Source organism: Coregonus clupeaformis, unplaced genomic scaffold (genome assembly GCF_020615455.1).
Source record: "Coregonus clupeaformis isolate EN_2021a unplaced genomic scaffold, ASM2061545v1 scaf0093, whole genome shotgun sequence".
In the NCBI taxonomy this organism is placed as follows: domain Eukaryota; kingdom Metazoa; phylum Chordata; class Actinopteri; order Salmoniformes; family Salmonidae; genus Coregonus; species Coregonus clupeaformis.
The window spans coordinates 207,501-219,706 of record NW_025533548.1 but is presented as its reverse complement, the minus strand read 5'-3'; the positions used below and the strand labels follow the sequence as shown (position 1 = coordinate 219,706).

At 36.8% G+C, this 12,206-nt stretch overlaps 1 protein-coding gene across 1 annotated transcript in view; it reads left to right on the top strand.

Moving 5' to 3' along the window:
* LOC121570693 (synaptotagmin-17-like) overlaps window positions 1-12,206 on the top strand; it is a 100,307-nt gene that overhangs the window by 73,619 nt on the left and 14,482 nt on the right. The window contains 1 exon segment of the mRNA XM_041882166.2: window positions 11,018-11,173. Coding sequence (XP_041738100.2) covers window positions 11,018-11,173 — 156 coding nt within the window.

Sequence of the window (12,206 nt, the reverse complement as noted above, 5' to 3'; positions counted from 1 at the left end):
TATTAACATACCTACTAACTATACATACTAATATACCTACGAACTATACCTATTAACATATCTACTAACATACCTACTAACATACCTACTAACTATACGTCCTAATATACCTACTAACATACCTACTAACTATACCTACTAACTATACCTACTAACATACCTACTAACAATATCTACTTACATACCTACTAATATACCTACTAACTATACCTAATAATATATCTACTTACATACCTACTAATATACCTACTAACTATACCTACTTACATACCTACTAATATATCTACTAACTATACCTAATAATATACCTACTAACATACCAACTAATATACCTACTAACATACCTACTAATATACCTACTAACTATACCTATTAATATACCTACTAACCATACCTACTACCTATACGTACTAATATACCTACTAACATACCTAATAGCCTACCTAATAATATACCTACTAACATACCTACTAACATACCTACTAACTATACCTACTAACTATACCTACTAATATACCTACTACCATACCTACTGACATACCTACTAATATACCTACTAACATACCTACTAACATACCTACTAAATACCTACTAATATACCTACTAATAGACCTACTAACTATACCTACTAATACACCTACTAATATACCTACTAACTATACCTACTAATATACGTACTAATATACCTACTAACATACCTACTAACTATACCTACTAACTATACCTTCTAATATACCTACTAACATACCTGCTAACTATACCTACTAATATACCTACTAATAAACCTACTAATAGACCTTCTAATATACCTACTAACTATACCTACTAATACACCTACTAACATACCTACTAATATACCTACTAACATACCTACTAACATACCTACTAATATACCTACTAACATACCTGCTAAAATACCTACTAACATACCTACTAATATACCTACTAATATACCTACTAACTATACCTACTAATATACCTACTAACATACCTACTAACTATACCTACCAACATAACTACTAACATACCTACTAACATACCTACTAATATACCTACTAACATACCTACTAACATACCTACTAATATACCTACTAATATACCTACTAACTATACATACTAATACACCTACTAATATACCTACTAACTATACCTACTATATACCTACTAATATACCTACTAACTATACCTACTAATATACCTACTAATATACCTACTAACATACCTACTAACATACCTACTAACATACCTACTAACATACCTACTAACATACCTACTAATATACCTACTAATATACCTAATAACTATACCTAATAATATACCTACTAACTATACGTACTAATATACCTACTAACATACCTACTAACTATACCTACTAACTATACCTACTAATATACCTACTAACATACTTACTAACTATACCTACTAATATACCTACTAATATACCTACTAATAGACCTACTAATATACCTACTAACTATACCTACTAATATACCTACTAACATACCTACTAATATACCTACTAACATACCTACTAACATACCTACTAATATACCTACTAACATACCTACTAATATACCTACTAATATACCTACTAACTATACGTACTAATATACCTACTAACATACCTACTAACTATACCTACTAATATACCTACTAATATACCTATTAACTATACCTACTAATATACCTACTATCATACCTATTAACATACCTACTAATATACCTACTAACATACCTACTAACATACCTACTAATATACCTACTAATATAACTACTAACATACCTACTAACATACCTACTAACATACCTATTAACATACCTACAAATATACCTACTTATATACCTACTAACTATACGTACTAATATACCTACTAACTATACCTACTAACTATACCTACTAATATACGTACTAATATACCTACTAACTATACCTACTAATATACCTACTAACATACCTACTAACATACCTACTAACATACCTACTAACTATACCTACTAATATACCTACTAACTATACCTACTAATATACCTACTAATATACCTACTAACATACCTACTAACTATACCTACTAATATACCTACTAATATACCTACTAACATACCTACTAACTATACGTACTAATAAACCTACTAATAGACCTACTAATATACCTACTAACTATACCTACTAATACACCTACTAACATACCTACTAATATACCTACTAACATACCTACTAACATACCTACTAATATACCTACTAACATACCTGCTAAAATACCTGCTAACATACCTACTAATATACCTACTAATATACCTACTAACTATACCTACTAATATACCTACTAACATACCTACTAACTATACCTACCAACATAACTACTAACATACCTACTAACATACCTACTAATATACCTACTAACATACCTACTAACATACCTACTAATATACCTACTAATATACCTACTAACTATACATACTAATACACCTACTAATATACCTACTAACTATACCTACTATATACCTACTAATATACCTACTAACTATACCTACTAATATACCTACTAATATACCTACTAACATACCTACTAACATACCTACTAACATACCTACTAACATACCTACTAACATACCTACTAATATACCTACTAATATACCTAATAACTATACCTAATAATATACCTACTAACTATACGTACTAATATACCTACTAACATACCTACTAACTATACCTACTAACTATACCTACTAATATACCTACTAACATACTTACTAACTATACCTACTAATATACCTACTAATATACCTACTAATAGACCTACTAATATACCTACTAACTATACCTACTAATATACCTACTAACATACCTACTAATATACCTACTAACATACCTACTAACATACCTACTAATATACCTACTAACATACCTACTAAAATACCTACTAACATACCTACTAATATACCTACTAATATACCTACTAACTATACGTACTAATATACCTACTAACATACCTACTAACTATACCTACTAATATACCTACTAATATACCTATTAACTATACCTACTAATATACCTACTATCATACCTATTATCATACCTACTAATATACCTACTAACATACCTACTAACATACCTACTAATATACCTACTAATATAACTACTAACATACCTACTAACATACCTACTAACATACCTATTAACATACCTACAAATATACCTACTTATATACCTACTAACTATACGTACTAATATACCTACTAACTATACCTACTAACTATACCTACTAATATACGTACTAATATACCTACTAACTATACCTACTAATATACCTACTAACATACCTACTAACTATACCTACCAACATAACTACTAACATACCTACTAACATACCTACTAATATACCTACTAACATACCTACTAACATACCTACTAATATACCTACTAATATACCTACTAACTATACATACTAATACACCTACTAATATACCTACTAACTATACCTACTATATACCTACTAATATACCTACTAACTATACCTACTAATATACCTACTAATATACCTACTAACATACCTACTAACATACCTACTAACATACCTACTAACATACCTACTAATATACCTACTAATATACCTAATAACTATACCTAATAATATACCTACTAACTATACGTACTAATATACCTACTAACATACCTACTAACTATACCTACTAACTATACCTACTAATATACCTACTAACATACTTACTAACTATACCTACTAATATACCTACTAATATACCTACTAATAGACCTACTAATATACCTACTAACTATACCTACTAATATACCTACTAACATACCTACTAATATACCTACTAACATACCTACTAACATACCTACTAATATACCTACTAACATACCTACTAAAATACCTACTAACATACCTACTAATATACCTACTAATATACCTACTAACTATACGTACTAATATACCTACTAACATACCTACTAACTATACCTACTAATATACCTACTAATATACCTATTAACTATACCTACTAATATACCTACTATCATACCTATTATCATACCTACTAATATACCTACTAACATACCTACTAACATACCTACTAATATACCTACTAATATAACTACTAACATACCTACTAACATACCTACTAACATACCTATTAACATACCTACAAATATACCTACTTATATACCTACTAACTATACGTACTAATATACCTACTAACTATACCTACTAACTATACCTACTAATATACGTACTAATATACCTACTAACTATACCTACTAATATACCTACTAACATACCTACTAACATACCTACTAACTATACCTACTAATATACCTACTAACTATACCTACTAATATACCTACTAATATACCTACTAACATACCTACTAATATACCTACTAATATACCTACTAACTATACCTACTAATATACCTACTAACTATACCTACTAATATACCTACTAATATACCTACTAACTATACCTACTAACATACCTACTTACTATACCTACTAATATACCTACTAACATACCTACTAACTATACCTACTAACATACCTACTAACATACCTACTAACATACCTACTAATATACCTACTAATATACCTACTAACTATACCTACTAATATACCTACTAACTATACCTACTAACTATATCTACTAATATACGTACTAATATACCTACCAACTATACCTACTAATAAACCTACTAATATACCTACTATCATGCCTACTAACATACCTACTAATATACCTACTAACATACCTACTAACTATACCTACTTATATACTACTAACATACCTACTAACTATACCTACTAATATACCTACTAACATACCTACTAACATACCTACTAACTATACATACTAATATACCTACTAACATACCTACTAACATACCTACTAATATACTTACTAACATAGCTACTAACATACCTACTAATATACCTACTAACATACCTACTAAAATACCTACTAAAATACCTACTAATATACCTACTAACATACCTACTAACATACCTACTAATATACCTACTAATATACCTACTAACTATACCTACTAATATACCTACTAATATACCTACTAACATACCTACTAACATACCTACTAACTATACCTACTAATATACCTACTAATATACCTACTAACTATACCTACTAATATACCTACTAATATACCTACTAACTATACCTACTAATATACCTACTAATATACCTACTAACTATACCTATTAACATATCTACTAACTATACCTACTAATATACCTTCTTACTATACCTACTAACATAACTACTAACATACCTACTAACATACCTACTAACATACCTACTAATATACCTACTAACATACCTACTAACATACCTACTAATATACCTACTAATATACCTACTAACTATACCTACTAATACACCTACTAATATACCTACTAACTCTACCTACTAATATACCTACTAATATACCTACTAACTATACCTACTAATATACCTACTAACATACCTACTAACATACCTACTAATATACCTACTAACATACCTACTAACATACCTACTAACATACCTACTAATATACCTACTAACATACCTACTAACATACCTACTAATATACCTACTAACATACCTACTATAATACCTACTAACATACCTACTAACATACCTACAAATATACCTACTAATATACCTACTAACTATACCTACTAATATACCTACTAACTATACCTACTAACTATACCTACTAATATACCTACTAATATACCTACTAACTATACCTACTAACATACCTACTAACTATACCTACTAACATACCTACTAACATACCTACTAACTATACCTACTAATATACCTACTAACATACCTACTAACTATACCTACTAATATACCTACTAATTTACCTAGTGTTATATCTACAGTCTGTATCACACCATTAACACACACCTGGCACACGTGGTGTTACACCAGTGGAGGCTGGTTGGAGGAGCAATAGGGGGACGGGCTCATTGTAATGGCTGGAATGGAATAAATGGAACAGAGTGAAACGTGTGGTTTCCATATATTTGGTGTGTTTGATACCGTTCCATTTATTCCATTCCAGCCATTACAGTAACCCTGTCCTTCTATTTCTCCTCCCACCAGCCTTCTCTGTGTTACACCTGCAGTAGAATCACATATGAATCAGGTAACGGCCTGCAGGATACCTGAATAACAGAGTGGATACCTGAATAACAGAGTGGATACCTGAATAACAGAGTGGATACCTGAATAACACACCTGAATGGTGCTGGAATGTATAGCAGCCATTTTACAGGCTCCTGACCAATTCTGCTACTTTGTGTATTTTTTTGCGCTGATCTTAACTTTTTTGTACGTAGTGTTTCCGCCATCGTTTCCTAACACCGAAAAGAGCTTATTGACATCAGAACAGTGATCACTAAACTTGATTTGAATGAAGATTTCTACTTCAATGAGTTGGCGGCACAGGACACACCCCGGACCAGGCCCTAAACCCCGACACTCAGAAGAGAAGGAGACGGCGATATTGAGCCTGACGTGAGGGCACCCTGATTAAACTAGTAAATAATCAGCTTCTACCCTCTGTTCTATTGGTGAATGTACAATCACTGGAGAACAAACTGGACGAGCGCTGTTCGAGACCACCCTACCAACGGGTCCTGAAGAACTGTAATATCCTATGTTTCTCGGAAACTTGGATGAACAAGGACATGGATAATATTCGAGCTGTTTTTTCTATACATCGGCAGAACAGAACGGCAGCGTCTGGTAAGCTCAAGGGGGGTTGTGTGGATCTCTTCGTTAACAACAGCTGGTGCACGATCTCTAATATTAAGGAAGTATCGAGGTTCTGCTCGCCTGAGTTAGAATTCCTCATTATAAGCTGTAGACCAGACTATTTACCAAGAGAGTTTTCATCCATATTTTTCGTAGCTGTTTATTTACCACCACAAACCGATGCTGGCACTAGGACCGCACTCAACGAGCTGTATTTGGCCATAACGAAAATTCTCATCCAGAGGCGGCGCTGCTAATGGCCAGTGATTTTAATGTAGGAAAACTAAAATCCGTCTTACCTATAAACATTTCTACCAGCATGTCACCTGTGCAACTAGAGGTGAAAAAACTCTCGATCACCTTTACTCCACACACAGAGACGCATGCAAAGCTCTCCCTCACCCTCCATTTGGCAGATCTGACCATAACTCTATCCTCCTGATTCCTGCTTACAAGAAAAAACTTAAACAGGAAGTACCCGTAACATTCTCAATACGGAAGTGGTCTGATGAAGCGACAGGACTTTTTCACTGGCACAGGCTGGAATATGTTACGGGACTCATCCGATGGCATTAAGGCGTTTACCACATCAGTCAACGGCTTCATTAATAAGTGCATCAACGACGTTGTCCTCACAATGACCGTGCGTACATATCCCAACCAGAAGCCATGGATTACAGGCAACATCCGCACTGAGCTAAAGGCTATATCTGCTGCTTTCAAGGACACTAACCCGGACACTTATAAGAAATCCCGCTACGCCCTCAGACGAACCATCAAACAGGCAAAGTGTCAATACAGGACTAAGATCGAATCCTACTACACCGGCTCTGACGCTCGTCAGATGTGGCAGGGCTTGCAATCTATTACGGATTACAAAGAGAATCCCAACCGCGAGATGCCCAGTGACACGAGCCTAACAAACGAGCTAAATGCCTTCTATGCTCGCTTCGAGGCAAGCAACACTGAACCATGCATGAGAGCACCAGCTGTTAACCTTTAAACAGGTTAACATTCACATGGCCGCAGGACCATATGGATTACTAGGACACGTACTCAGAGCATGCGCCGACCAGCTTGCCAGTGTCTTCACTGACATTTTCAACCTCTCCCTGAACCAGTATGTAATACCTACATGTTTCAAGCAGACCACCATAGTCCCTGTGCCCAAAAATGCCAAGGTAAACTGTCTAAATGACTATTGCCCCATAGCACTCACATCTGTAGCCATAAATGCTTTAACAGGCTGGTCATGGCTCACATAAACACCATCATCCCAGACACCGTGGACCCACTCCAATTCGCATACCGCCCCAACAGATCCACAGATGGCGCAATCTCTATTGCACTCCACACTGTCCTTTCCCAACTTGACAAAAGAAACACCTACTGTATGTGAGAATGCTGTTCATTGACTACAGCTCAGTGTTCAACACCATAGTGCCCTCCAAGCTCATCATTAAGCTAAGGACCCTGGAACTGAACACCTCCCTCTGCAACTGGATCCTGGACTTCCTGATGGGACGCCCCCAGGTGGTGAGGGTAGGCAACAACACATCCGCCAAGCTGATCCTCAACACGGGGGCCACTCAGGGATGCGTGCTCAGTCCCCTCCTGTACTCCCTGTTCACCCTCGACCTCGTGGCCGCGCACGACTCCAACACCATCATTAAGTTTATCGACCACACGACGGTGGTATGCCTGATCACCGACGACGATTAAACAGCCTCTAGGGAGGAGGTCAGAGACCTGGCAGTGTGGTGCCAGGACAACAACCTCTCCCTCAACAATCGCAAGACAAAGGAGCTGATCGTGGACTACAGGAAACAGAGGGCCAAGCAGGTCCCCATTCACATGGACGGGGCTGTAGTGGAGCGGGTGTCCACATCACTTAGGATCATGGTCCACACACACCAACACAGTCGTGAAGAGTTCAAGACAGCGCCTCCTCCCCCTCAGGAGGCTGAAAAGATTTGGCATGGGCCCTCAGATCCTCAAAATGTTCTACAGCTGCAGTATTGAGAGCATCTTGACTGGCTGCATCGACGTTTGGTATGGTAACTACTTGGCATCTGACCGAAAGAGGGTAGTGCGTACGGCCCAGTACATCACTGGGGCCGAGCGCTGTGCCATTCAGGACCTCTATACCAGGAGGTATCACCCAAGTCATAGACTGTTCTTTCTGCTACCAAACGGCAAACGGTATCGATGCACCACGTCTGGAACCAACAGGATCCTGAACAGATTCTACCCCCAAGCCATGACTGCTAAATAGTTAGTTAAATAGTTAACCAAATAGCTACTGGGACTATCTGGATTGATCCTTTTTACATTAACTTTTTTGACTCATCACATACGCTGCTGATACCGTTTACTATTTGCATCGCTCAGTTATGTATACAGCCATGTCATCATGGAATGCTCTGCCACCAGAGGTTACTCAGGCAAAAATCATGTTGAACTGTACTCTATATAAGAATATGAATATGTATATATACGAATAGTTAAATAGTTAAATAGTTAAATATAGTGTGTAAATAGTATTTTTGTTGTCTCTTGGTGTCTATCCAATATATAACTTTATTTTGAATTTAATGTAATATCTTATGTTGTTCTTGTCTATGACTCTTCTGTACTTTGTCATGTATTTGTACGTTTTATATGGACCCCAGGAAGAGTAGCTGCTGCATGTGCAGTAGCTAATGGGGATCCTAATAAACTAAACTAAACTATCTGTCACTTTATTCCTAGTTATATGTACATATTTACACTACCGTTCAAAAGTTTGGGGTCACTTAGAAATGCCAGTGTTTTCGAAAGAAAACATTTTTTGTCCATTAAAATAACATCAAATTGATCAGAAATACAGTGTAGACATTGTTAATGTTGTAAATGGCTATTGTAGCTGGAAACGGCTGATTTTTCATGGAATATCTACATTGGCGTACAGAGGCCCATTATCAGCAACCATCAGTCCTGTGTTCCAATGGCACGTTGTGTTTGCTAATCCAAGTTTATCATTTTAAAAGGCTAATTGATCATTAGAAAACCCTTTTGCAATGGTGTTAGCACAGCTGAAAAATGTTGTGCTGATTACAGAAGCAATAAAACTGGCCTTCTTGAGACTAGTTGAGTATCTGGAGCAACAGCAATTGTGGGTTCGATTACAGGCTCAAAATGGCTAGAAACAAATCACTTTCTTCTGAAACTCGTCAGTCTATTCTTGTTCTGAGAAATGAAGGCTATTCCATGCGAGAAATTGCCAAGAAACTGAAGATCTCGTACAACGCTGTGGACTACTACCTTCACAGAACAGCGCAAACTGGCTCTAACCAGAATAGAAAGAGGAGTGGGAGGCCCCGGTGCACAACTGAGCAAGAGGATAAATACATTAGAGTGTCTAGTTTGAGAAACAGACATCTCAAAGGTCCTCAACTGGCAGCTTCATTAAATAGTACCCGCAAAACACCAGTCTCAACGTCAACGGTGAAGTGGCGACTCCGGGATGCTGACCTTCTAGGCAGAGTTGCAAAGAAAAAGCCATATCTCAGACTGGCCAATAAAAAGAAAAGATTAAGATGGGCAAAAGAACACAGACACTGGACAGAGGAAGATTGGAAAAAAGTGTTATGGGCAGACAAATCGAAGTTTGAGGTGTTCGGATCACAAAGAAGAACATTTGTGAGACTCAGACCAAATGAAAAGATGGTTGACCGTATGGTACGTAAGAAGTGCCCATCAAGCCAATCCAACTTGTGGGAGGTGCTTCAGGAAGCATGGGGTGAAATCTATTCAGATTACCTCAACAAATTGACAACTAGAATGCCAAAGGTCTGCAAGGCTGTAATTGCTGCAAATGGAGGATTATTTGACGAAAGTTTGAAGGACACAATTATTATTTCAATTAAAAATCATTATTTCTAACCTGCATTTTGCTATATTTCCTATTCAAAATCATTTCATGTATGTTTTCATGGAAAACAAGGACATTTCTAAGTGACCCCAAACTTTTGAATGGTAGTGTACCTCCATTACCTCGTACCCCTGCACATGGACTCGGTACTGGTACCCCGTGTATATAGCCAAGTTATCGTTACTCATTGTGTATTTATTCCTTGTGTTATTATTTATTTATTTCTCTATTTTCTCTATCTGTATTGTTGTGAAGGGCCCTTAAGTAAGCATTTCGCTAACTTCCCCCCTCTCTCTATCTACATACCCCCGTGCCCCCCCAGACCCGTTTGTGAAGGTTCAGCTGGTAACAGGGTTGAAGCTGGTGAAGACCAAGAAGACGTCCTGTATGAAAGGAACCATCGACCCCTTCTACAACGAGTCGTTCAGCTTCAGAGTCCCCCAAGAATACCTCAGCGAAGTCAGCCTGGTATTTACAGGTACAGCCCCTAGAGAGAGAGAGAGAGACTAAAGCAAGGCAAAGTCTTCTCATGCTTTGTTGATTTCAAAAAAGCTTTTGACTCAATTTGGCATGAGGGTATGTTATACAAATTGATGGAAAGTGGTGTTGGGGGAAAAACATACAACATTATAAAATCCATGAACACAAACAACAAGTGCGCGGTTAAAATTGGCAAAAAACACACACATTTCTTTCCACAGGGCTGTGGGGTGAGACAGGGATGCAGCTTAAACCACACCCTCTTCAACATTTATATCAACGAATTGGCGAGTGAACAGTCTGCAGCACTCGGCCTCACCCTACTAGAATCTGAAGTAAAATGTCTACTGTTTGCTGATGATCTGGTGCTTCTGTCGCCAACCAAGGAGGGCCTACAGCAGCACCTAGATCTTCTGCACAGATTCTGTCAACCTGGGCCCTGACAGTAAATCTCAGTAAGACAAAAATAATGGTGTTCCAGAAAATGTCCAGTTGCCAGGACCACATATACAAATTCCATCTAGATACTGTTGCCCTAGAGTACACAAAAAACGATACATACCTCGGCCTAAACATCAGTGCCACAGGTAACCTCCACAAAGCTGTGAACGATCTGAGAGACAAGGCAAGAAGGGCCTTCTATGCCATCAAAAGGAACATAAAATTCAACATACCAATTAGGATCTGGCTAAAAATACTTGAATCAGTTATAGAACCCATTGCCCTTCATGGTTGTGAGGTCTGGGGTCCGCTCACCAACCAATAATTCACTAAATGGGACAAACAACAAATTGAGACTCTGCATGCAGAATTCTGCAAAAATAGCCTCCGTGTACAAAGTAAAACACCAAATAATGCATGTAGAGCAGAATTAGGCCGATACCCGCTAATTATCAAAATCCAGTGAAAGAGCCGTTAAATTCTACAACCACCTAAAAGGAAGGGATTCACAAACCTTCCATAACAAAGCCATCACCTACAGAGAGATGAACCTGGAGAAGAGTCCCCTAAGCAAGCTGGTCCTGGGGCTC